Source organism: Gadus macrocephalus, chromosome 1, assembly GCF_031168955.1.
Source record: "Gadus macrocephalus chromosome 1, ASM3116895v1".
Classification (NCBI taxonomy): domain Eukaryota; kingdom Metazoa; phylum Chordata; class Actinopteri; order Gadiformes; family Gadidae; genus Gadus; species Gadus macrocephalus.
Genome location: NC_082382.1, coordinates 25,130,922 through 25,158,353, shown reverse-complemented (window position 1 = coordinate 25,158,353; position 27,432 = coordinate 25,130,922). Strand labels below are relative to the sequence as shown.

The following is a 27,432-nucleotide window of genomic DNA, read 5'->3' as shown; positions in this document are numbered from 1 at the left end:
CTCACTAAGGCACGCAGGCACACAAACAGACACAACGCATGCTCGCACACTCACAAACACACACACAGACACACGCACACACACGCACACAGTCTGTCGCCTGCGCACACACATTGTCAAGACAAAGCGGCTCTAAACGTGTGGGTTTGTGTTCCGACAGTCGGGTCCTGGCGGCTGGGGTTCTCAGTCAAGTTCTACCCCGCAGACCCCTCCATCCTCATCGAGGACATCACTCGGTAGGTCATTAAAAACCGGGGTTTAACCGTATTCATGTTTTATGACGATCATTAGCTCGATAATTTAATTGTTAAAAACTGTGCACGGTGATTTAGTGCTCTTGGACCACCGAAGCTTAAATATTAAACAAATCAGCGACAGCAAAAACCAGCTACACTAAATTAATTCAACCCATTATTAAGTTAATTAATTCACCATTCCGGATTCAGCCTTTTTATTTGGAGAGCCCTTTTTCTAAGACGACGTTTACAAAGCGGTCCTTCTTGCACACGCACAATAAGAACAATGAAACGCACGCAAGTACACCAGGCAGGGAGACATCAACCGGCGGAAGACAGCGTTACCGTAGGAAGGAACCCCCCCCCCCTGCATAAACTATTCTGTGAACATTCAACAACCTCTATGCACAATAATGTATAACTGTATCTCCGTGCTGCTATTCTGCGCTTTTTGCACTTTACTATATTGCACCTTTACTACGTATATGCACCTTTATTTGAGCATCAACAACTACCTCATAACAGAGTGAATATTCTTTCTAATGTACGCATTGTCTGTATGTATATGTTGTGTTAATTTGTTGTTGTCTTTTTGCACTAATATGTTATTATGTTCTGTGTTGTGTGGTCAATATATTATTAGCAGTTGGAGTATGGGGAAACGCAAGTTCGGTCCTTAATGTAACTTCGGTCTGACATTAAAGGTTGTATCAGCGATTCTAGGCCGAACATAAATGATCACATTCCTCTGATCTATCCTCTCGATCCGCGAGCTGCCCGCCCCGTAAGCAGGCCGTCAAAGAAACGCGTCTCTGTAGGCAGCCTACGCTCCGAGATCGTACACAAAAACAAATGGTACTACCAACCACTCAAAACCAAAATAAAAAGTATTCCAACCAATCACCGACAGGGGGCGGGTGTTGTGGGGTTTCGCGCTGCGTTCACGATCGTTTTTACTGGATGCACGAAACACGGGAGGGAGGGGCGATCGGGCTCTGTCTGTGTGGGAGCTCTCCTCAAACACGGGAGGGAGGGGCGATCGGGCTCTGTCTGTGTGGGAGCTCTCCTCAAACACGGGAGGGAGGGGCGATCGGGCTCTGTCTGTGTGGGAGCTCTCCTCAAACACGGGAGGGAGGGGCGATCGGGCTCTGTCTGTGTGGGAGCTCTCCTTTAAGTCCGCTTGACCCGCTCCGTGTCCCGGGGGGGCGTGTCCAGGTACTACCTGTGCCTGCAGCTGAGGGACGACATCCTCTCCGGACGCCTGCCCTGCTCCTTCGTCACCCACGCCCTGCTGGGCTCCTACACCGTGCAGGCGGAGCTGGGCGACTACGAGGCCGACGACCACGGCCCCGACTACGTCAGCGACTTCCGCTTCGCCCCCAACCAGACGAGGGAGCTGGAGGAGCGGGTGATGGAGCTGCACCACAACTACAGGTGAGAGGGTGAGGGGGGGGTGGTGGTGAGAGGGTGATGGAGCTGCACCACAACTACAGGTGAGAGGGTGGGGGGGGGGTGGTGGTGAGAGGGTGATGGAGCTGCACCACAACTACAGGTGAGAGGGTGAGGGAGGGTGGTGAGAGGGTGATGGAGCTGCACCACAACTACAGGTGAGAGGGTGAGAGGGTGATGGAGCTGCACCACAACTACAGGTGAGAGGGTGGGGGGGGGTGGTGAGAGGGTGAGGGGGGGTGGTGAGAGGGTGAGGGGGGGGTGGGGAGAGGGTGAGGGAGGGTTGTCAGAGGGTGAGGGGAGGGTGGTGAGAGGAGGGTGGTGAGAGGGTGAGGGGAGGGGGAGGGGAGGGTGATGGAGGTGCTGGTGGGAGGGGGCGGGTCTTGTGTTGTTGGGTGTTGTTATATTTAACGTCTGCATTTATTCGTTAATATTATTTATTCGTTATTATTATTATTCCTTTAGCAGGAAGAAATGCTTTTTATCCAAATCAACGTTTGTGAGGGTAGAAATCATAAGCGCTGAATGACCTAATTTCTGAGGTAGGAAGTGGAACAGATGCATTGGGGTGTTTGTTGGTATTATTCGGCTGCATAATAGTCCCAGTTCACCATCGCGCGTTCTGTATTCAAGAGGAGAAGAGCCAGCCCTGGCTGGTTTTAATCCTTTTATTATTAAAGCTGAGTCATCGAATCATCTGGTGCACAAGGGTGCGGTTATTATTGCAAACAGCAATCAAGAAATCACACTGGAGCCACGCATGAAGAAACAAATCGATGTGCTCGACGGTATCGTAAGACGAATGGACACAATCGTCCACCGTCCACTATTGTAATACATTTATGACTATAATATACCATGCATCATTGTAATATGTGTGTGAATATCATACCATATATTATTATAATCTGTGTGTGTGATATATGAAAGCCTCTCTCGTGAGGACCACTGATAGATGTGCTATCCTATCCGTGATGGAGATGGCCTTGTGAAATATACCTGAGCAGGGTTTAAATACGCCCGAACAAGGACGAAGGAGGCGTTCTCAACCTGAAGGGCGTGTTCATTTGCTCCGTCTGATCGGATGTGACGTGCTCACCTGCATCTCTAAGCATGCTCACCTGCATCTGTGAGCGTGCTGCGATGGCAAGGGGGGGGGGGGGGGGGGGGGGGGCGCGGGGCGGTCGAGTGGTGAGGGGGTTTGGCTCCAGCTGTACAATGCTGGCTGTGATCCACGATGTCCGTCCTCTGCTCGTTAACATCGCTGAGCCCGTCGAAGCCCTTCCAGCTGACGTTGTTGTCGATTAAAATCTTCTGCTTAACGGCTAAACGAGTAAATGGCATTAAGATAAAATAACGTTAGAATCAGCTTTTGCGAGATGTGAAGAGCTGTGACGGGAATGCTTTGCTTTGCTGACTAACGAGACATTATGGGATGTTTGTGTTTTCAGGGGCATGAGCCCGGCTGAGGCTGAGATGAACTTCCTGGAGAACGCCAAGAAGCTGTCCATGTACGGCGTCGACCTCCACCACGCCAAGGTGTGGAGATACGGCCGGTCCAACCCTGGGTCCCTTCCCTGTTAGCAGGACTCCATGCGTCTATTGATGTTTTGAACCATTGATGAAATAATCGAATGACGATTATTTCGACCAATATTGCGATTGCGATTTAGTACGCGACTTTTCTTTTTAAAGTTCCTTATGTTCTGTATTATTCACAAAACAGGCACGACATCTTTCTATAGTCCGACCAACACAACATTGGAAGCATTCAACATATAAACGGCTCTTTCCTTTTGGCCAGGCCTATGTGTTGAGATGAATTGATGCTTGAATTCATATTATAACATCTTAATTTAACTATTGAATTAATAAATGTTGTGAAGTCCAATTAATTTGTATCACACTCACTGTCTCAAAGAGCTTCATAGGCCACAGTTATGACACCCTCTTAACCTTAACACCTTAAGCAGCGAGGAAAAAAGTCCTGTAATCTGCGAGGTGTAACCTTTGAGAAGAGGTGCAGTATGGATGGATCCCTCTTTCCAGGGATGTAAGGAGAGGGCATCTTTTCCCATAACGGACAGGTGCTAGCCTAATGAGCAGAAGCAGTTTAAGTTAAATTTAAACTAAACACCAAACTGTGGGTAATATAGGATTCTGATTTAAAAAATGAAACATCTAGGGACGGGGATCACAAATCACCATGAGCTACAAACACTACGATGCAACGCATCATAAACATTGTAGAACGTGGCCATGCATCAGTGTTCGTCCCGGTACCGATCTGAAGTCCACATCTGAGGTGCTGGAGTGCGCTCTGCGTCTGACTCGTGTTTCTGATGTTCTCAGGACTCAGAGGGCATCGACATCATGCTGGGCGTGAGCGCCAACGGCCTGCTGATCTACCGGGACCGGCTCCGCATCAACCGCTTCGCCTGGCCCAAGATCCTGAAGATCTCGTACAAGCGCAGCAACTTCTACATCAAGATCCGCCCGGGAGAGGTGAGCGCTGCGGTGTGATGCGTTCGTTGGCGGCCTCACGACCACGTCCACTCGGCCTCGTTCGCATCGATAGCGGTAGTCCGACAATCGAAGCCTTCTGACGGTCGCCCAAACGTAAACAAAGCTAGCGAAGAAAGTATGATCGTGACCCCGCCCCCTCTTTTATATTTGGTCATAACGTCGTCAAAGTTTAACTCTTCGGCTCGTGACACAAGCCAGCGATCGACTTGTTAAAGTTTGACGTTTCTTTACTGACGGCTGAGGGAGCCGGGCTGACAGCCAGGTAGGTTTCCATTGTTAACCAGATGAATAATTGTCAGTTCTGTGTTCAGCCAGACAAAGAGGGCTGCCGCTCCGTCGCGCCGTTTTGAAAGCGTGAGAGATATGTCCTTATCACAGGAGCGTCGCCCCGACTGGCTCCCTCTCCCGGGATAAAGCGGTTTGATATTGCTGCCGTATTTCTAGCCTTCATCTCCCGCCATTAACAGTGGGTACAGCTGGAGGGGACCGTGTTCTTGTTAAATACTGCCATCGCCATGTTAATATCAAATATTAAGCCAGGTCTATTCACTAGAGAGCCGTATTAGGATCAGGCTGTGAAGAAAAATGGGGAAGGAAAGAAAGAAAGGACAAAAGATGGAAGGAAGGATCAATAGAAATGTGGGAGGAAAGAGAAAAGGAAGAAAGGGAGCGCACGAGAAAAAACGAACAAGAAGGGAACGGATTGCGTCGGTGGTTTCACATCAGCCCGTTGATTAAGGAGCTGTATGGCATTATTGGATCTGTGATGCGGGGAAGGCTGATATATTGCAGTTCAATGTGACTCAGCCAGGGATGGAGAGCTTAATAAAGTATAGCGCAAAAGAAAAGACATGAACGTGAAGTTTTTTCAAAGCGGTGCAAACCCGATTCACATCCAACTGCGTGTGCACTCTCACCCCCTCCTCCCCCAACCCTGCACTCTCACCCCCTCCTCCCCCAACCCTGCACTCCATCACCTCCACCCCCCATTCTAATTCATCGCCCCCTGTCCCACCACCTCCGCTTCTTTCCTCAACCCCTCCACCACCACCACCACCACCACCACCCCCCCCCCCCCCCCCCCACACACCCTCACCACCCCCACGCAGTACGAACAGTTTGAGAGCACCATAGGCTTCAAGCTGCCACACCACAGAGCGTCCAAGCGCCTGTGGAAGGTCTGCATTGAGAACCACACCTTCTTCAGGTAGGACCTGGGACCCTTCAGAAGGCAGACGGACACACACACACACACACACACACACACTCACATGCTCGCGCGCACACACACATACACACGCACCCACACACACACACACACCAACGTGCGCACACACCTTGCATGCTTCACTGCGCCGCACCAAACACACACACACACAACGTCTTGGCACAGCCCCGCTGACCTTGCGGAGACGGTGATTAAACGAGGCCTCACGCGCGGGCAATGCTAATGTCGCCTCTTCCCCTCGCCAAGTGGGTTTGTTTTCACTGCCGGTGCCCTCCCACCTATTATGGGATGCAAATAAAGGAGGAGCTACTAAGGATACAACTCCTTGGCAGGATTAAGGAAAGTTTTGGAGTGTTCCAGATGCCTCGTATACCACCCGCACGAGTTACAAAGTGGGAAATCTCCAAGCTTTCTTGCGGCATTTCACGGAAGAACGTCCCCTTTTTGGTCCCACTCGGCATTCTGAGAGTATACCGAGTTCAGTGAGGCTGCGCCCGTATAGAGATGTATTTTCTTTGTATTTGTACCACGTTGGTCATTTTGATGTCGATTTTAAATCCTCTTGCACACTTGTTACATTGCTACTTTAATCCGGTCACCAATTTATGCATTGCACGGTATTGCTGTGCGTGCAATACAATGTAAAGTTGTGTTGTTTGTTTTCGAGCTGGTTTTCTAAAGGGGTTAAGCAAAACCAGAGACTAGCTAATGACTCACAAAGGACAAACGGGAATGCTACAAGCCAGGGAATGACGTCACAACATCAACTGGTGCGGGTGGTGTACGAGGCATCTGGAACACACCATTTGTCTGCCGCGCCCCTCCCCGTGCAGGCTGGTGTCCCCCCGAGCCCCCGCCAAAGGGCTTCCTGGGTGATCGGCTCAAAGTTCCGGTACAGCGGGCGCACCCAGGCGCAGACCCGGCAGGCCAGCGCGCTCATCGACCGGCCCGCGCCGCAGTTCGACCGCTCCGTCAGCAAGAGATACCAGCTGCCCCGCGGCTTGGACGGAGGTGAGTCGGGCGGGGGGGGGGGGGGGGGGGGGGGGGGGGGGGGGCGACCGCCAGAGGGTTGGGGGGGTCGGATCCCTGAATGTTTGTGGACGTCCGTGAGCCTAAAAAATTGTTTTGTTTGGTTTCCGGTTTCCGACCGACCCTGTCAATTTATGTGCGACCCAAATTACTTTATGAGCTTTGAAAAAAAAAAAGTTTTTTATTTTTTTTATGCAAACTATAATTACGTTTTGGTACAGCACCTCTTCATTCTGTACAAGGATGAGCGGATTTTCTCGTTTTTAAATGAAAGAAACCTACCTATCATTCGCTGCCGCTGAAAAAAATAAAATAAAAAAATAAAATAAATTCCCTACCTACCCATGACCTCAACTGACAACCAACAGGAACCAATGTTTTTTTTTTATAGGCCTGAGCCTCACCTGTACGGGCTCCTTCTAAAGAGTGTTTATAACCGTAAGATAAAAGCATCTGCAAGGTGGAAATATATATTTTTATTTCTAAATGTAGTCCTAAGTTTTTCCCAGTGCTTTTAGAAATGGATACATTCCTCATGACTGCTTTGATTAAAATTGCATTTTTATTTATGGATGACACCACATCTCACTCTGAATATGACATTAACAGAGTATTTGATGTGCAGAACATGGCACCAAAGAACTTCTTAGTGGTTTGGGATCAAAGCGAGCGCACGCAGAATCAATCAGTCAGCTAAAGTCAATGTGCGTCCCATATGCAGATCTGTCCATATCATGTCATATCATATCTTTATTTAACATTTCACCGGGATATTTCTGGAGCAGTTTGCATCCTGTAATATATCTTCCCATTCTCACTGAGTTTCGCGTCATTTCCCAGTCGTATATACTGCACTTTTGGCAATGAACCTTATAAAAGTACTTCACAATGGGGCGACAATATTTGATCATTATATTATAAAACTTTATTGTCCATCAATAGTTATACAACAGACATCGCAATAATAACAGGGCAATACGCTTAAGTGCATTCTGGATGAAAAACAAATGTTTTGCTAAGGATGCTAATAGCATTGGGACAAAAGTTCCTTATGTTATCATAAAACAATGGAATCTGATTGGACGAGAGTTCAAAGCCACGCCCTTGAGCCCGTCCCTCTCCAGAGGTCATCAAGGGGCAGCTGACCTGCTCAGCTTCCTCTCTTTGGGCTGAGCCCCAGCCCCATTACTGCCGCTGAAGCAGTAGACACGTTCCCCAGAACCTGGTTGTGCAGTACAACCCAGGTGGCTTCTTGAAGGTGTTATGTCTGTGGCCAGGGGGGACTTGATAATGACGAATTTATAAATACATGCGTCAGGAATCGTTTATAAAAGCCTTCTCTTTCTCACCTCTCTCTCTCTCTCTCTCTCTCTCTCTCTCTCTCTCTCTCTCTCTCTCTCTCTCTCTCTCTCTCTCTCTCTCTCTCTCTCTCTCTCTCTCTCTCTCTCTTCCTCTTCCTCTTCCTCTTCCTCCTCAGCCTCAGCCCTGGGTGACAGCATGGACCAGTTGTCCCAGCGGAGCTCCAGCGACCGGACCCAGTTCATGTCCAGAGAGGACCTGGACCAGGAGGGCAGTCTGGACCTGGACCAGGACCAGTACCACTACCAGGACCAGGACCAGCAGTACCCGTACCAGGGCCAGGGCCTGGAGTCCCCCGGGGACCTGGACGGGGGTCCGCAGGCCAACCGGGCCCTGGAGTACAAGGTACAGGACGGGGGGGCCGGGGAAGACGTCTCACCTGGGGCTTCGACGGTGTGGATCGCTCTGAACACATTCAGTCTCTGAACACATTAGCTGTGTTCGAAATCGTTCCCTCTCACGGCTATAGTGCACTATGTAGGGTGCTCGCCATTTTGTAGTGGTGTTCAAATTCTCAATAGTTAATTTCATGCACTATACAGTGGACTTAAGATATCCAAAATTTGAGTGATGTTCCCTACATGATACTCCCGTATACCACAATGCAATGCGGTCGTGTTTTTCCAGAGGAGAAGAAGAAGCTGAATAACCGCGAAAAACGAATACATTTAATGATGGAGTCTCCAGCCTTCGTTTAGAAATGTCAACCATTTATTTGGGATTTAACATAGAGAATTTAACATTCAAAATTAATTTAAAAAAACTTCAAGGAAGTGTAACATTCAACATCAATGCAACCTCCAGCTTTCCTCGTGAGTGCCCGGTTTGTTTACATGATGTGGGCGCATCTGTCTGCGTCACACAAATACCCGGCGCATTTACTGACGCAAATGACGTTTAGAAATGTTAGTGCGACAGCGTAGTGTCCTAATTCTCGTTTGTTCGTTCCCTATATAGTGCACTATATCATGAACACTATATAGGGAATAGTGAGTGAGTGAATAGGGAATGATTTCGAACACAGCTATTCAGTCTCTCTGAACACATTCAGTCTCTCTGAACACATTCAGTCGCTCTGAACACATTCAGTCTATCGCTCTGAACACATTCAGTCTATCGCTCTGAACACATTCAGTCTATCGCTCTGAACACATTCAGTCTATCGCTCTGAACACATTCAGTCTATCGCTCTGAACACATTCAGTCTATCGCTCTGAACACATTCAGTCTATCGCTCTGAACACATTCAGTCTATCGCTCTGAACACATTCAGTTGCTCTGAACACATTCAGTCGCTCTGAACACATTCAGTCTCTCTGAACACATTCAGTCTCTCTGAACACATTCATTCAATCGTTCTGAACACATTCAACCAATCGTTCTGAACTCATTCAGTGCTTGACTGAAACATGAGGAGCAGAGGGGCGGATAAAGTATTAATCTTTCATAATCCGCCTGAATAAAGACTGTTCCCTTTGTTGTATCTGGCCCCTGGAGTAATGAACACACAGAATAGTGGAAATGACGTGACAGGCTCTGATGAAACATGAACTTTCATGTCAATCGCTCCACAAGATCATCAGACACAATGTGGACCCTGAACAATCCCTCATGAACTATTGACCAGAAACCCTCTAAATCTTTAATCCATCACAGCTATCCGGCCATCTTTTATTTATTTGAGAGAGTAACCTCTACCCCCCCCCCCCCCCCTCCCTCTCCTCCTTGCCCTCCCCTCCCTGCCTGTTGCCTCAAACACCTCCCTGTACCAAACCCAAAGCCTCTCCTCCTTCACGATGACCTTTGACCCCCTAACGTCCTGCTGCGCCTCCTTCACCCCCTTAACTCCACAGTGTGTTGACTTCCTGTTTACCTGTTCCTTTCTCGGGGGGTTCCCCCCCAGCTCTCACAGGACCTCCTCTCCTCCAACCACGCTTCACTAACAAACTAACCTCCTGCTTCTCTCTCTTGTTATTTTCTCCCTTCTCCCCCCCCCCCTCTCCCCCCGACCCCCCGGGGGATGGTAGGGTGAGGAGGCGAGCTCACCCGCAGACCAAAAGCCAGAGGTACTTTACCCCCCCCCCCCACCTGGGGTGCTTACCCCTCCCACCTGGGACGTCAGTGTGGAGCTGTCTCTGTGTGTGGTCTGGGCTGTTGCTTGTTGTTGCATCTGCTGCATTGTTGTTTGGGAGTGTGTGTGTGTGTGTGTGTGTGTGTGTGTGTGTGTGTGTGTGTGTGTGTGTGTGTGTGTGTGTGTGTGTGTGTGTGTGTGTGTGTGTGTGTGTGTGTGTGTGTGTGTGTGCGTGTTTGTGTGTGTGCATGTGTGTGCGTTTGTGCATTTTTCTGTGTGTGTGTGTGTGTGTGTGTGTGTATGTTGGTTTGTGTGCTTCTGTGTGTGTGTGTGTGCGTGCGTGTATGCTTGTCTGTGTGCCTCTGTGTGTGTGTGTGTGTGTGGGTGTGTGTGTGTGTTTGCACAGCATGGTCTGCGATTTTCAGTTTTCCACAGAGGATTAGATTCATATTTTTCTCATCCGAGGAGAAACGGCCCATTCGGCACGCTACGCGGAGAACCAACAGAAAGCAGAACTCGTCAATCCCCGTGTGAAGCAGGAGCTCACCCCACCACCTTTCAACTAACCGCCCGTCTGGGGAACTTGCACAAATGGGACAAACTACTAGTAAATACGGGAACACTTAATAGCGTTTAAAATATGTTTTCCCAGTAGATCAAAGTAAGATACTTGCGGGACTTTGGCTGCTAGGAAAACAGTTGGCTCTCGGGGGTCCCTAAGTGGGTCCGTCCCTACGCACTCGCTGGTCCTTCGTGCACGTCGTTATCCCGGGTATTAAGTAGACCCCGCTGCGGGTAAGATGTAAAATCCATAGCCGGTATCCTCGATTACCAGTTCCCTGGATCCATCAGCCCCCTAATTGATCTGGTAAATATAAATACGGAATGAGCAGTTTACCGCAAATCACCCTCCCCTCAGATGAATATTTATGAGGCCGTTGATATCTTCACGATGTTGTTACTTTGGATTCATTTGCCAGCCTCCGCGTGTCTGCCTTGAGGAGATGAGCTTTACTACTGTCAAAGACGAGTAGGATCTCCCTTTCCAAACATTCCTGCACATTACGTCCATTTAAACATTGGCTCCAATACCTGGCAGGCTGAGAGAGGTGTCATTCGAGATGTATTTTAAACCAGCGAGTTATTTCTGTGTACAGTCCCACTGTCTTATTTGAGTGTTGTTTCTTTGTCTGTCCATCTTGGCCACGTCGTATTTTAGACTCACCTGCAGCATGTTGACGTCTTTGTCTCTGCACGCCTCTACCACCCTTCTCCCCCTCCCCTGTTATACATCCTGTCCTTCCAACACCACCACCCCCACCGCCACCACCACCACCACCACCACCACCACCACCTCCACCACCACCACCACCACCACCACCACCACCACCACCACCACCACCACCACCAACCCCACCACCCCCTCCACTGTCTGTCTCTGTCTCTCTGTCTCTGTCTCTGTCTCTCTGTCTCTGTCTCTGTCTCTCTCTCTCTGTCTCTCTCCCCCCCTCTCTCTCTCTCCACCTTGTCCTGTTATGTAATTCTCTTACATGGTCCCTCATGGTTTTGACTTTCACCATTGATGACAGACAAAAAAAGTGAGACTCATCCGTGCGTTTATTTTTAGACGAGCCATTGTGCCGCTGAAGAACATTCTGGCTGATATCGTTCCCGCTAAACTCAGATGTAGTCATATCACCTCATACATCTGCTAGGATAATTCAAGGCCTGACATACAAAAAACATCCAATCACAAACAGTTCAGGCCACAAGATAATCCTTCCACCTTGGGAAGCAAAGTCGTCCCAAGGTGGTGATAGGCTCGTCCCGGGAAGTGTTGAATAATAAAAACAAACATTTAGTTATCAATCTGCTGGTCCGTCGCACCCCTGACAGACAAACCCCCCCGACGATAAACAATCAAAGCAATTATCAAAGACCCGAGCGGTCAGCGCTTCATTAGCATGCTGTCAGTGTGACGAACGGGTCCGGGACGCCCCAGTGCACCCTGGGGAACAGCAGCCCCCTGACGTGACTCATCAACCCCCCCCCCCCCCCCCCCCCCCTCCCCGCCACCCCAGGTCTGAGTCAGCACAGTGAGACATCCTGCGGCCCCTTCCTATGGGGGGGGGGGGTTCCAAACCGGAGCGCGGATGAGGAACAATGCAGAGCGGAGCGGGTTTGATTATAATGAGGTCTGCGTGTGAGACCAGTCGTTCCCTGGTTCTTTATCGTTCCCCCCCCCCCCCCCCCCCCCCTCCCTCCCCTTGCGTCTCCGCGGTGTAAAGCCATTGATCGTTTTCCTCCTCTGCGCTGCGATAGCACGAACCAGATCCAGGGTTCTGCCTGAGACGTTTTTCACCGCAATTCATGTCCTGCATTGGACACGGATCTCATGATGAACACCCACTCGCTCCCGCTCGTGTGCTCACTCCTGCACCCGACGACTAGAGGAGGTAGGAGCTGCCAACCGCCCATCTCGCTGCGCAGTACGAACCGTAATCTGGTATTCTCCTCCACGGCGGAGCCCCGGGACATAAATCAATGTGCAATACGCTTGTTCAATTCGATTCAATTGATTCAATAACAGGTTATTTGTGTAGCCCTTAATCCCAGGTGCAGTCTCACAGGGCTTTCAGTTCAGTGCGTGGAGGCAAAAACATCAAAGCAGCTGAATGACACTCGTCTGTCGCAGCATTAACACCAAGAAGGTGCTCGGAAGGCCCCTATAATGTTCCCATGGGGTTCATGGTAGTGTGAGGGACAGCTCTACTCACTGAGCGTCCCGTTGGGTCGTCTGTCGTCTGTCGTTCTGTCCTCCTGTGTGTTGGACCGCTCTACTCACTGAGCGTCCCGTTGTGTCGTCTGTCGTCTGTCGTTCTGTCCTCCTGTGTGTTGGACCCCTCTACTCACTGAGCGTCCCGTTGTGTCGTCTGTCGTCTGTCGTTCTGTCCTCCTGTGTGTTGGACCGCTCTACTCACTGAGCGTCCCGTTGTGTCGTCTGTCGTCTGTCGTTCTGTCCTCCTGTGTGTTGGACCGCTCTACTCACTGAGCGTCCCGTTGTGTCGTCTGTCGTCTGTCGTTCTGTCCTCCTCCCGCGCGGACGCAGCAGCAGTTCCTGGACAAGCCGGAGGACGTTCTGCAGAAGCACCAGGCCAGCATCAACGAGCTGAAGAGGGCCCTGCGTCAGCCCAACAGCAAGCTCAGCCAGCGGGAGAAGCGTCTCTCCTCCAGCACCCCCCCCCCCGGGGGGACCCCCGAGAGGAAGCAGGTGAGCCAAGGGTTCTGCGTCGTCCTCCGCGTTGATGCTTTTTCCTCGCCCTGTGTTTCAGCCTCGCCCTGTGTTTCAGCCTCGCCCTGTGTTTCAGCCTCGCCCTGTGTGTCTTCGTTGTACAGGAGTGCGTTTGACCGGTCAAAAAGGTTGAGCTTTTAGAAGTCGAGAATACATAAAGCGCGCGGCACTAATCCTTGAAAAGGGACGTTGACGCATCGCATTCACTGAGTCGACTTACTTAAGTGTTTCTGTGCACTTGGACCGAGCTTTGAAGCCAGGAAGGATAAAGCACAGAGAAGGGTTATAAAACACAGAGCACAGAGTGCCGAGGTTGGCTCATAAAACAGAAAGGATAAAAAACATATATATATCTATAGCCTAACGCAACTGTCTACTCTATGTCAACGTAGGCCACTGGCGATGCCAAAATGATTGACACGCAAGCTGTGTGTGAAGCGCCGGTGGATATGGGTTCAAAGGGAGACCAGAGTCACACTAACGATACGCTGCAGCACAAAGACGCTGGGACGCACGGGGACATCTTTGCGCTCGCGTCCCGGAGCGGCGCGCAGCCTGCGGGCGGGAAAACGGACGACGACGCCGTCGCCTGCTGGGACTCTCCGCGCACCCGAGGCGACGGGTCCTCCTCCTCCGACGCCGAGAGGGAACCGGTCTGCTCCGGGTTCGAGGGAAAGGACGACGGCCGCGGCCGCTCGCACAGAACCTCCCGCCCAGCGAACGGCTGCGGTTCGCCGGCCGCCGACGAGCGGGAGAACGCCGCGTTCCAGCGGTGCTACTTCCAGTACGACGCCCGCCAGGAAACACCGGGGGTCTCTGATGCTCGGGCTGCGCCCGGGACCCCCCAGGGGGGCGGCGAGCGCCGGTTTGAGGCGGAGAGGGAGCGACGCTCGCCCGGGAGGCCGTCCCCGGAGCCCCGCCCAGAGGGGCCGAAGGGGCCGAAGGGGCACGGCGGACCAGGGAGCCCGGAGCCGGGAGTCACGAGGAAGACCCCTCTGAAGCCGCAGCGCTCCAAGAAGTATCTGAACCGAGGGGACCCCCAGACGAGGGACCCCCAGACGAGGGACCCCCAGACGAGGGACCCCCAGACGAGGGACCCCCAGGCGAGGGACCCCCAGGCGAGGGACCCCCAGGCGAGGGACCCCCAGGCGAGGGACCCCCAGACGAGGGACCCCCAGACGAGGCCCGCCCCGGCGGACGCGTGCGCCCTCGGCCCGTTCGGGGAGCCCCTGGTGTGGCGCTCCCCGCAGGCGCCCTGTGAGCCCGCCCGGCGCGGGGACGACGTCGGGGGGCCGCACCGCGGGCCGGGGGTCGTCAAGCCGACCAGACGCTCCGCCAAGCGGCGTGACGAGGCGACGGCGGCGACGGCGCCCGCGCAACCGGAGCCCCGCCGCCACCCGGCGCCTCAAACGCCGAAGACGGCGGCCTCGCCCCAACCGGCGCGCGGCCGCGACGGGGACGGGGCGGCGGCGGGGGGGTCAACGGGTCAGTACGGGGGCGGCGCCCCGGGCGCGTGGCTCCAGGAGGCGGAGACACACCTGTTCTGTGGCCCGGCGGCGGCGACCCATCAGGCCACGCCCCCTCTCAGCCTCCCGCTGAAGAGCCAGTGGTCCCGGGACGCGGGCGGCCGCAGCCGACCCAACAGCATGGAGGGAGGCCCCGCCCACCTCGCCGGCCACGCCCACGTGGTCGGCCACGCCCACCGCGTCCCCGGCCAAGACCCCGGCAAGAGGAAGCAAGCGGTAAAACTAAACAAAACTAAACCCCCCCCCCCACCCCTCTGCCGGCTCCCGGGCTGCTTATCAAACCATCGGATTTGACCGCATTGCATGCGCTTGAGGCGATGGCGCAGGTAACCTTGTTATTTTCCACATGCACCTTTATAGACCCACGCCATTCTGCATTACTGTGGCTTTGTACGACAGGGTCAGAAGCACACACACCGTCTCACTGTCCCTGCATCGCTTCATTGAACGACCTGGTCCATGGGCATGGGAGCACACGGCTCTCCACTCCCTCCTTCCTCCCTGCAAAGCCTCACATCTGCCTGGCCTCTCCAGAGCCCTGGTAGCCCTTAAGCAAAGTCCTCATTGCTTAAGCTTCAGGCGTCTCCTGCCCCTCCCCTCTGAGAGTGAGCGTACGCTAACATCAAACAACAGGAATAGCATCAAACAGCTGCCCACCAATAGGTGCCAGGTGATGCAATAGTTGCCGTAGCCTGTATGTCAATTGCCGTCACCCTGGCTCAATTTCAGGAGCATTGAGATATAAACTGTGTTCCCCCAGAGGGGATGCTGTTGCTGGTGTTTGATGTTGGTGTAGGCTCTCCTTTAACGTGTCGCGTTAACACACCTTTTCCTTTGTACGCCTGTTTTTCTCACAGACCCAAGGTGATGCAATGAGCAGCGTTTTCCGAACCGATGTTTCTCTGGGAGTGTTTTTTCTTAGGAAATGTAAAACGGCTGGAAGAGGGTTGAAGGACATTTGAATCCAAATGGTCAACCAAGCCTCCTCTGCTTTCCTCGCATCTGGTCGAAAGGCACACGAGCTAAGATAGTCCAGGACTAGTGTATTCATATGCTGTCCTCGTGAATATGAATACGGTTGGCTCTGAGTTTGTCTTGTTGGTTCTACTTACCCTCCCAGTGCACGGCCTAACCATTGCACTTGCAGTCATCTTTCTTTTTGAAATGTGTCAGCCTTGAAAATGCATACTTTGTGCATGCCACTGATTAACAGCTTTTTCGGGCACCAGTTTGGCAACTTGTCATTAAAGGGAAAATGACAGCTGTGCAATTAAGTCAGCTGCTGAAAAGACGTTCCCTTAAAAGCTCAAAGGACAATACCTGGGCATCAAACTGTCGTATCGCCTGGCTCCACTCAAGCATCCCATACTAATATCATTTGTCCGTAATTACAGATTCTGAGTGAAAGCATTTAGCCTGTGAGCAGCTGCCTCGAATATCAACAGTGATTTTATAGTATTTTGTACATAACTTCATAATTAGTTTGAAGTTTTGTACGTAACTTTGTAATTTAGGTTATGTTAATAAAAAGACACAGATGCTACTTTGCCATTGCTTACATTGGTGGCGGGCGCGTGCTAGCTAAATGCGCTGTGGCAGAATCGCTACAAGGCAGCCATTTTGTAATTTTGACAGTTATATTGGCGGGCTGTTTTAGTGGAGCCAGGAGTGATTGGGATCGAGGTTCGAGCGCCCAGTGCAGTATCGTCCTTTAAAGATCTTTTTTGTTTTAATTTTAGCTGATAAAATTATACAAATAGACACTACTATTTGTGGAGTTGGAAATGATGATAAGCACAAATCTTTGTTTGGACTTCCTGGACGTTCTGTTGTTCAGAATAGAAAGTTAAGCATTTGTTAAAGTATCGCTGTTCATGCCCTGTTACCTTCTGTGTGTGTGTGTGTGTGTGTGTGTGTGTATGTGCATTTGTGTGGGCGTTTGTGTGTGCATGTGCGTGCGTGTGTGTGTGTGTGTCTGTCAGCGTGTCCGCATTGTGTGTCTGTGTGCGCTCGTGTGTGTGAGTGAGCGTGTCCGCACTGTGTGTGTGTGTGTGTGTGTGTGTGTGTGTGTGTGTGTGAGAGTGTGTCCGCACTTTGTGTGTGTGTGTGTGAGTGTGTCCGCACTTTGTGTGTGTGTGTGTGGGTGTGTGTGAGCGTGTCCGCACTGTGTGTGTGCGTCTGTGTGTGGGTGTGTGAGTGACCGTGTCCGCACTATGTGTGTGAGTGTGTGTGTGGGAGTGTGACTGTGAGCGTGTCCGCACTGCGTGTGTGTGTGTGTGTGTGTGTGTGTGTGTGTGAGCGTGTCCGCACTGTGTGTGTGGGTGTGTGAGCGTGTCTGTGTGTGTGTGTGTGTGAGCGTGTCCGCACTGTGTGTGTGTGTGTGTGAGCGTGTCTGTGTGTGTGTGTGTGTGTGTGTATTCATCAGCCCTCCTTGTGTTTCCTCTGCAGGAGACTCCGCCCACCCCTTCCATCCAGGAGGAGCCGTTCAAGGAGACCTCGGTGAGTCAGCACTCTGCTCACAGCCCCCACCTCCATGGATACACAGCCTGTACCACTTCCAGAGCAGCAACGCACAGATTAGAACCTCCTTGATATAGGAATCTAGCCTGGCTATTCCCAGACCAAGCTCCATCCTAGATTAAGCTCGGTCTGGGGGAAGCTGCCGTCATTCTCTTCAGCCCCAGAGGCGTGATCAACGGGCCTCGTTCAACTGACTCTGTAAAGCGATTGGCTGCTTGCCGTCGCTTCCCTGTCGTCATGTGCTAAACCAGCCAATAGCGCGCCAGGGGGAAAAGCCGGCTCGGTGATTGGCTCCCGCAAAAGCGTATCGGAAGCAGAAAGCAACGTGTTGCTCTTCTCCAGACCCTTCTGCAGGGCGGACTCAAACCGCCGGCAGAACGGGCGGGGGGCTCCCAGTCTAATAAGAATCCGCTCCTCAACGAGAAGGGAGGAAAATATCATCAGTATACCGAGAAGACTCTCGGGGTCTCAGTGTTGTTTGCTGAGATGCGAAAACATTGATGTATTTCCTCCTGGGCCAACGCTTTATTTACTCCTTTGGTAAAATCAATGTTCTCCTGTAAGCCGGGCTGGTGTTTAAGTAGCGTCCTCCCACAATCATCCACACACCTTTTACTGAACGTTCAATTCAATTTGTATCGCCCTTACTCACAGATACAGTCTCAGAGGGCTTAACAGGCCGTCTGTTTGTGACCCCCCCCCTGACCCGAGCCCCCCAGAAGGGAAGAAGAAACTCTCTTAATTAGCAAGGAAGGAAACTAGAGAAGGAACCCAGAGCGGGGGATCCCTCCTTCCAGGGTGGGTCAGGAGGGAAATGTGCGCCATAATTGACACGCATAGTAATAAACATTTTAAAGAGGTGTTATCGTCCCACGAGGTGTGAGTGTGATGAGCCATTGCAAGCCGTTTACATCACCGGCCCTTCCCTGTGCCTTCGTGACGTCACAGGTGGGCGTGTCCACCTAGATGTACGCTGGGTAGATCAGTCTACCGGCCCAGTGGACCCTAGCAAACGCTGCTGACCCACCCGTCACACAACGAGGTGGACTCGCTCACTAGCGGTGTTGGGAACGTTACTTTAACAAAGTAATTAGTTATAGTCACTCGCTACTTGTTCCAAAAAGCAACTGAGTTAGTAACTGAATTACTCTATGATAAAAGTAACTAGTTACCAGGGAAAGTAACTATTTGCGTTACTGTAAAAAAAGAAAGCTATGTGTCGAAGAATTCTAATTTTTCTGAGCAGTTTTCACTTGGCCTTAATGTGTTAAATGGTTGAACTGCCCATTGAAGGCCCTGATATACTTCCAACTTTAATTTGCTTGGTTGCAAAGGCTGTGGAACATCTGCCGAATGCTACAGAAAATGCCAACTTTTCATCGGATTGCTCCGGACTCGCCATTTCTGCTGCTTCATCGAATCTGTTTGGTGTGTGCGTGTGTGTGTGTGTGTGTGTGTGTGTGTGTGTGTGTGTGTGTGTGTGTGTGTGTGTGTGTGTGTGTGTGTGTGTGTGTGTGTGTGTGTGTGTGTGTGTGTGTGTGTGTGGCGCGCATATCCTGACTTGTGTGTAAAAACAATGGCTCTGATTGGCTACGATGAAACATGACTCTGCCTTAGCCAATCATAATCGCTTATCTCGTTGTTAAGCCACCCGGTCTCCTCACTAGTATGAAACATGAAACATGACTCTGCCTTAGCCAATCATAATCGCTTATCTCGTTGTTAAGCCACCCGGTCTCCTCACTAGCAGTTTGTGTTTGGAGCCAGGGGTGCGTTTGGATTACGCCGTTTATTCAATCAATTCATAGTAACGCACCGCATTTAACGTACAGTAACGGTAAGAGGGTTGTAACGGCGGAAACAGATTACCCCGTTACTGAAAAAATAACGGCGTTACCTAACGGCGTTATTTTAAACAGCGCTATCACAAACACTGCTCACTAGTGATGTCACAAAAACACAGGAAGAGGCAGACTTTGATACGGCTGATCACACTCACACCTTGTGGCTCCTCTCTCCTCCCCTCTCCTCCCCTCCCCCCCTCTCCCCCCCTCTCCCCCCCCCCCCCCAGCGGGAGCCCTGGGAACGCCGCCTGGGCTCGGCCTCAGAGGACGACCCGGACCAGGAGTCCCTCTACCTGAAGGAGGCGCACCTGGGCATCGAGCGCAAGTGCTCCAGCATCACGGTGAGCTCCACGTCGTCCCTGGAGGCGGAGGTGGACTTCACGGCGCTCACGGACCTGCACTCCGGCATGGAGGAGTTCTCCCGCGGCATGACGGAGCTGGGGGAGCGCGACCTGTCGCCGGACGGCGGGCTGCGCATGGGCATCGACCTGTTCCAGCACCAGCAGCAGTACCAGCAGCAGCTGCAGCACCACCCCCCGCCGCCGCCGCAGCACCACCACCACCACCAGCAGCAGCAGCAGCAGCAGCACCATCAGCAGCACCGTCAGAGCCCCCCGCAGGAGGCCGTCCCCGGCAGCAGCCCCCCGGCGGCCGAGCCCCACCCCACCCCGACTCCACAGATGCGCCCGGAGGTCAAGCGACACGATGGACAGGTAGCGTGTAGGGGCGGGACCCGATGTGTCGCTGTGTGTGGCCGGGCTTCGGGGGTCCGGGTCCGTTGTTTTGGTCGAGGGGGGGGAGGGGGGGGGGGGGGGGGCTTGCGTCTCCGAAGTCCTTCGTTAGTCTGTGTTTGGCTCGGTACCTGCGTGCGTCCCCTCGGGGGGTCTTCCTGGCGGCCATCTGGTGCTCGCTGGAAGGCTGCGATGGTCGAAGACACAAAATGTCGTTCCTGAAGGGATCCTGGAGGGATCCTGGAAGGCATCCTGGAAGGCATCCTGGAGGGATCCTGGAAGGATCCTGGAAGGGATCCTGGAAGGCACTGGCGTCCTTCAGATCCCGATCAGGGGGGGAGGGGGTTAAGGCATGGGCCGCATGGAGGAATATGTTTTTCTTGCATTTTAAATGTCTTGTGCCGGATAAGTGGAGCTCCGCAGTGCTGTTGCCAGGATACCTGCACAATTAGTGTTCCTTCAGATGGAATTTATGTATAAAACCAAGTCGGTGCAGTGGTGAGGCTCTGTGTCGCTGTTTGTAAGGCGGCTCCTAATGACTCGCCTTGTTTCCTCCCTTGTTCCCTTCCTTGTATCCTTCCTTGTTTCCTCCCTTGTTCCCTTCCTTGTTTCCTTCCTTATTTCCCTCTTGTGTCCTTCCTTGTTTCCTTCCTTGTTTCCTTCCTCGTTTCCTTCCTTGTTTCCTTTCTTGTTTCCTTCCTCGTTTCCCTCTTGTGTCCTTCCTTGTTTCCTTCCTTGTTTCCTTCCTTGTTTCCCCCCCTCGTATCCTTCCTTGTTCCCTTCCTTGTTTCCCTCTTGTTTCCTTCCTCGTTTCCCTCTTGTTTCCTTCCTCGTTTCCCTCTTGTGTCCTTCCTTGTTTCCTTCCTTGTTTCCTTCCTTGTTTCCTTCCTTGTTCCCTTCCTTGTTTCCCTCTTGTGTCCTTCCTTGTTTCCTTCCTCGCTTCCTTCCTTGTGTCCTTCCCTCAGCCCGTCGTTCCCAAGAAGCCAAAGCGGTCAGTGCCTGTGTCGTCGTCGATGGACAGGGACAGAGACCAATCGCACAGAGACGTGGGTCGTGGCCCCGCCCCCACGGCACTGAGCAGGGAGGTCAGCGATGTCATGGCTCCGCCCACCATGAGGAGGACGGACGTACGGACCGAGATGCAGCCCAACGGGTCCGAGGTCACCACCACCATCGTCGAGTTCACGGATCAGGTGACTTTAACTCTTCACCCAAAATACGGCAAACTTGTCTCCGTAAAGTAAATTATGCCGATTAGGCCGATTATGGTTCCACGTTGACGCAACGACCGCGCAGACGCGTCGACGCAGTCGTGAACCTTTACGGTTCTGCGTCGGGTTTCAGTGAGCCGACCAATCACAGCCCTCGCTGCTGCCTCGCCTCGACGGAAGGTTACAATTTTTGGAAGGTGCACGTCAGGCCCTTGCGGTCGACGCATTGAGGGTCCGCAAGGATGTAAGGGGTCCTTAACCCCCCTTGCGTTGTGGGAACGTGGGACCACAATCGCTGCTTACTGGAGCAGGGTTACCAACTCCTGCCCGCTCCTTAAAGTCTCGCTGCTTGCTAAGATGAACGTGTGTGTTTCAGGATCACGGTCTGTGTAGCCTGGGAGATGTTCCTTACTCTACAAGAGAGAGTGTTTCCCCTGTGAGTACACATCAGACACACGCACACGCACACACAAAATCACACACACACAGGCCTGGCCTGTGTGCTTGTGTGTTTCCTGGGGATGAAGATGAGAGAGAGAGAGAGAGAGAGAGAGAGAGAGAGAGAGAGAGAGAGAGAGAGAGAGAGAGAGAGAGAGAGAGAGAGAGAGAGAGAGAGAGAGAGAGAGAGAGAGAGAGAGAGAGAGAGAGAGAGAGAGAGAGAGAGAGAGAGAGAGAGAGAGAGATTCTTGAATGTGTGTCCTAGATATTGTGTGATAGAAAAATTCAAAATCTTCTATACCGTTCAGTAGAAACACTGTCCATCTGTGAGCATTAGCATAATCCAGATCTATTTTCGTCCGAGCACGCATGTGAGCTCCTCTTCAAGTCTCAGCGGGCGCCGTGTTTACCCGACACTCACGCCAACGTGCTAACGTGCTAACGGCTACCTCCCCGTGGCGTGCAGGTGCACATGGGGAGTCTGGGGAGGGATTCATCGGGCTCCCCCATCCTGTTCGCCGAGAACGTCACCTCCGCCACCACTCAGGTTACCAAGGTACGCCCCCCCCCCCCCCCTCCCCGCTAACACATTGAGGCGTTCCTCCGTGGGATTACTGACCCAGCAACAAGACTGGTCCTCTCAGTGCTGAAGACGCGCGTGTGTGTGTGCGCGTGTGTGCACGCGTGTGTGTGCGTGTGTGTGTGTGTGTCCATGTGTGTCTATGTGCGTGCGTGTGTTTGAGTGTCCGTGTGTTTGTCTGTGTGTGTGTGCGTGTGTGTGTTTGTCTGTGAGTGTGTGCGTGTGCTTGCATACGTACGTGCGTGCACCTGTGTGTGTGTGTGTGTGCGTGGGCCTGTGTGTGTGTGTGTGTGTGTGCGTGGGCCTGTGTGTGTGTGTGTGTGTGTGTGTGTGTGCGTGGGCCTGTGTGTGTGTGTGTGTGTGTGTGCGTGGGCCTGTGTGTGTGTGTGTGTGTGTGTGTGTGTGTGTGTGTGTGTGTGTGCGTGGGCCTGTGTGTGTGCGTGGGCCTGTGTGTGTGCGTGGGCCTGTGTGTGTGTGTGTGTGTGTGTGTGTGTGTGTGTGTGTGTGTGTGTGTGTGTGTGTGTGTGTGTGTGTGTGTGTGTGTGTGTGTGTGTGTGTGTGTGTGTGTGTGTGTGTGTGTGTGTGTGTGTCGTTCCAGACGGTGAAGGGAGGCTACTCAGAGACGCGGATCGAGAAGCGGATTATCATCACGGGGGACGATGACGTGGATCAGGAGCAGGTGGGCCTGGCTGCTGCTGCTGTTGTTGTTGTTGTTGTTGTTGTTGTCGTCAGCGTTGTTGAACCCAGGACTGTGTGAGTGCTACCCTGCGGTGTCTGCTCCTATTGCGTCGCAGGCCTTGGCGATCGCGATCCAAGAAGCCAAGCAACAGCATCCCGACATGCTGGTCACCAAGGCGATCGTTGTCAGGGAAACGGAGTCCTCCAGCGACGAGAAGCACCGAATGTCTAAGGTAGGAGCGCTCCGTCTGTGTTTGGGACGGGGTCTGCGTTACCTCTCGCGTCGCCGTGCTCTGATTCACGCTCCTCTCCTTTGTGTCTCGTCTGCAGTGTTGATTTACGCTGGCGAGGGCGCCCTCCGCAGGATCAGACGTGTCGGTGCAGCCGCAACCTGAAATGACCACCTATCCGTCCTGTGGTGGTTTTAATGGACACACACACACACACACACACACACACACACACACGGCCATGTGTGGCAGGACTAGTGTTGATTTGTAATTTCTAATAACATTTAAACCACGACCATGTAAGTTACATTCAGTATTTTAGGTTATTATTGTTATTTATATTCACTACTGCGCCTGAGAGATGATTACGTATTCTCAGAACAGCGATGGAGCAGATGTACTTCACTTGAGATAATTGTACTGGAGTCTATAATTGGCTGACAATATGTCACTAGAACCGCCAGCAGCTGGAAAGATTTTGTGGATGATGGCTAAATGATAGTTTAACAGCCAACCAAGATGTCTTCTACAGTTACCCTCCGAAGTGGGAAACATATCACTGTTGATCTGTTGATATTTTAAATCAGGCAAAAAATATAGCAAGGTCAGACATGAATGCATCACCCTATTGACAACGTCATGAAGGGAATCCCCCTCTCCTCATTCCTTAGACATTTGTATTTCTGAGATACTGTACCACTGAAAAACTGGCCTGAAATCAACGGGAATTTCTGCCAGCCTATGTGCGACAAAATGACTGAAACTTGTGTGCTTCAATGTAAACTTCCTCACTTTTGAAAGGAGTACTATGTTAGATTGGACTATAGGTACAGTGCTGTGGCATGTGTGTGGGAAAAAACAGGGTTAAGTCAGGGACAAACGGATTTCTTTCCTTCGTTTTCTTACTTGCTGAGACAAACACATGAACGAACCGGGTGTCATTCTGCCGGAGACTCGCTAGGGGGTGCTGCAAGCTCAAGTTGTCCTAATAGCGCCGTCTAGTGGCGCGTAACCTTTCTGCTACACATGGCAGAATTTGGCAAAAACACAATGTTTGATAAGTGCTTAATTTGTCCTGCAGTGCAGTAACAGAAGATCGTGAAGCAGTAAACACAGAATAAAACCAGACTTCATGACAGGACAATATCGTCTCTAAGCATGTCACTATTTTCGAACATTACTTTTAATGTTATTTTTTTCCACCTCCTTTAGATATTGTTTAATATGAGATTAGGATATGAGCCCGATGTTTAGAAAGAGAGTATAGGCTCCAAATGACTGTACTCCAGTAGTGAAATTATAGTATTTAAAATGTTTGCATGATAGTTACTTGTAGGTACTTGTAGACTCAATTTGAAACGCACAGAAAAGGTTCAATAGCTTCCACTACAATGTGATATAGGACGTTTCAAACGAAAGTACCGAAACTACTTTGCCCAAACTTCCAAGTCGGCACATGGGGAAATCACGCTTCTACAAAAGATTGTAGCCCTAACTTGTTGTTTGTGCAGCTTAACCATAAGCATAATAGGGGGACAGAAAACTAATTATGTTTTGCTATTCCCAATGCAGTCCTACTTTTATACCGCTCACTTTAGTTACTGCTTATTTCCATTCTTCTTTTCTGTTTTTGCATTATAATAAACGTCAGCCATTGGTTATTTTCACACTGATCATCGGGCTATACCAGGAAAAAAAACACTAAACCTGTAGACCTGCACATTATCGGACATAGGTAATGCGCTATAGAGTAATCATCACTTAAACACTTATTTCTGAAATCTGCAAAACTCTTTTAAGGAATTGTAAGCCTGTGAGATGTTATGCATTGCTCATACGACAAAGGAAGAGTAAAATAACCGTTCTCGAAACATGTAGCGTGACAAGTGAGAGGGAAATGTTTCAGTAACGGTTCCTGTGTGTCTCCGATAAGTGAATGTTAGCAGAATGACATAGACTTTGTGATGTGCCGATAGTGGAGAACAAACAGTTTTTTGTATGACCTACTTTATATAACACAAAAAAGGGAAACCATACCAAACTGACAACGATCAGAAACTGACACAGCCAACGTCCACATTAATATTTAGCAAAACAACCTTTTCTTTGCAAATTTCTCTTGACTTCTTGCAGAATTCTATTGGGTGTGTTAGTTTAGAGTGGATGGTTCGACAGTGATAAAGAAAAGCCTTTTTTTTCTTAGGTAAAGGTCAAAATAACGATGGTGTAGGCCTATGTAAACCGTCCAAACGTGTGGTGTGTAACTAACTTCCATTGTCTGTCTCCGAAAGGCAGACCACTGATTTATACTTTGGTTCCAGACCTGTGACGGTGATTGGCTGATGTGTGTACGTAGAATGGGAGAATAGAAAATATAAAAAAGGTGTAATGTATTCTTGGGCTTGTAAATATGATATGGTGCACTGTGAAAGCATGACCACATTTTTGCCGATGGTATTGATGGCCACTGGGTGGAGCCAGATCTTTGACGCCGTGAACCGGGCTGAAATAACTATCCGTCAAGGAAAAAAACGACCACAAAAATAAAAGTACGTCAACCTCGGTTTGAAATGGATCGAACAACAGCACCTCAAGAAAAAGTTACCATTTCTCCTGATGACAAAAAATATACCACTGGACCACAATGCATCACTGTCTACCGACTTTGGAGCTTTTCGTCAGAGCACTCTGATTGGTTGAGCTCTGGCTTACCTTATGAACATTACTGATGTGTACAGTCCTTCCTCCGCGCCCATATTTGCTTGTTGATGTGTGTTTGCTGTACAGTGTACTCGCGTTCCTCCTCTGACATCGAGAAAGATGAACGGGGGTGCAGGAGAAGAGGTGTGTGTCCGTGTGATTATAAGGGTAACAGTGTGGGTGCTGTGATCATATTTAAAGAGAAAAAAAAAAAGTATGTGTTGTTGTTCCTTACATTGACTGAGCAATGCAGTATTTTTTTTCTTTTTTTTTAACCATTAAAAAACAATTCCCAATGGACTCATGCGTACTGGTATTGTTTTGGTTGAATGGACGCTTGGCTTTTCTGTTGAAGAAGTTCTACATTAATTAATGTATAAATATACTTATTCTCAATTTCTTGGGGAGTCTTTCCTCCTTGAATGGTAAGTGGACATTTACCATAATCAAAACAAAATGAACAATAAAAATCGAAAAAACGTTTCAAAGTTACTAGATTCAAGATTTCAGTGCTCTTAAGACACGATTCCATATAGCTTGGAACATCTTTCCTTTCCAATGCCCCCTCTGCCCCCAAAAGACGCAATTAAGCAGAAAATGACTTTGTATTTATTAAAAGCAGGTTGAATCATCCAAACATCCTTAAGCAATAGAGGGACTCATGCCAAACCACTGTTGACAGTCAGACACCACTCCCTACGTTCGTATTGAAGCGATGTTAGAAAAGAAACCGGTCACCACTGTTCACGGCCACAGACCACAATGCAATCATGAAAAGACAAATAGGAAAACACAAGGCGAGTCCTCTCTGAGACCAAAAGCCCAAAGTTGTTGACGTGAAACAGAATGGACCGAAGCTGAGCAATAATTTAAACGACAGGCGGGCGGTTTGTGGGTCAGAGGGAGGGACGGGGGCTTATCCAGACAACACTGAGGGCGAGGGGAGCAAAGGGGAACACATAGATAGATATCTCACTTGAATTACAAGGAAAAAGAATCATAAAGACTTAAGGCTTATTTGGGACCTGAGGATTTCATACAAACATTAGACCGATGAAAGCTTTTGTGTGTGTGTGTATATAATTGTGTAAGTGTATATGATTGCGTGTGTATAAGATTGTGAGCGTGTTTTATATGATTGTGTGTATGTGTTTATATGATTGTGTGTTTATATTATTGTGTGTTTGTGATTGTGTGTGTCTGTATATGATTTTGTCTGTCTCTGTATGATTGTGTGTGTGTGTGTGTGTTTATATTATTGTGTGTGTGTGTTTATATGCTTGTGTGTATGTGTTTATATGATTGTGTGTGTGTGATTATATTAATTTGTGATTGTGTGTGTGTGATTGTGTGTGTCTGTGTATTATTGTGTGTGATCGTGTGTGTGTGTCTGTGTATGATTGTGTGTGTGTGTGTGTGTGTGTGTGTGTGATTGTGTGTGTCTGTGTATGATTGTGTGTGTGTGTCTGTATGATTGTGTGTGTCTGTTTAGGATGTGTGTGTGATTCTGTGTGTGTGTTTGTGTGCGTCTGTTTAGGATTGTGTTTGATTCTGTGTGTGTGATTGTGTGTGTCTGTGTGTGATTGTGTGTGTGCGTGATTGTGTGTGCATGATTGTGTGTGTCTGTGTGTGATTGTGTGTGTGTGATTGTGTGTGTCTGTGTGTGATTGTGTGTGTATGATTGTGTGTGTCTGTGTGTGTATGATGTGTGGTGTCTGTGTGTGATTGTGTGTGTGTGTGTGTGTGTGTTTGTGTGTGATTGTGTGTGTGTGTGGGTCACGGTG

At 50.5% G+C, this 27,432-nt stretch overlaps 1 protein-coding gene across 1 annotated transcript in view; it reads left to right on the top strand.

Annotated features, from left to right (window-relative positions):
• Positions 1-25,948, top strand: part of LOC132464139 (band 4.1-like protein 1) — a 29,300-nt gene extending 3,352 nt beyond the window's left edge. Inside the window, 19 exon segments of the mRNA XM_060060351.1 lie at positions 10-236; positions 1,452-1,670; positions 3,137-3,224; positions 4,038-4,190; positions 5,321-5,418; positions 6,273-6,282; positions 6,284-6,310; positions 6,312-6,450; positions 7,946-8,172; positions 9,855-9,893; positions 13,008-13,169; positions 17,165-17,215; positions 19,308-19,793; positions 20,777-21,004; positions 21,399-21,458; positions 21,927-22,016; positions 22,639-22,719; positions 22,835-22,951; positions 23,049-25,948. Of these exon segments, the coding sequence (XP_059916334.1) occupies positions 10-236; positions 1,452-1,670; positions 3,137-3,224; positions 4,038-4,190; positions 5,321-5,418; positions 6,273-6,282; positions 6,284-6,310; positions 6,312-6,450; positions 7,946-8,172; positions 9,855-9,893; positions 13,008-13,169; positions 17,165-17,215; positions 19,308-19,793; positions 20,777-21,004; positions 21,399-21,458; positions 21,927-22,016; positions 22,639-22,719; positions 22,835-22,951; positions 23,049-23,054 (2,508 nt within the window). The 3' untranslated portion in view covers positions 23,055-25,948.
• The last annotated feature ends 1,484 nt before the right edge of the window (positions 25,949-27,432 follow it).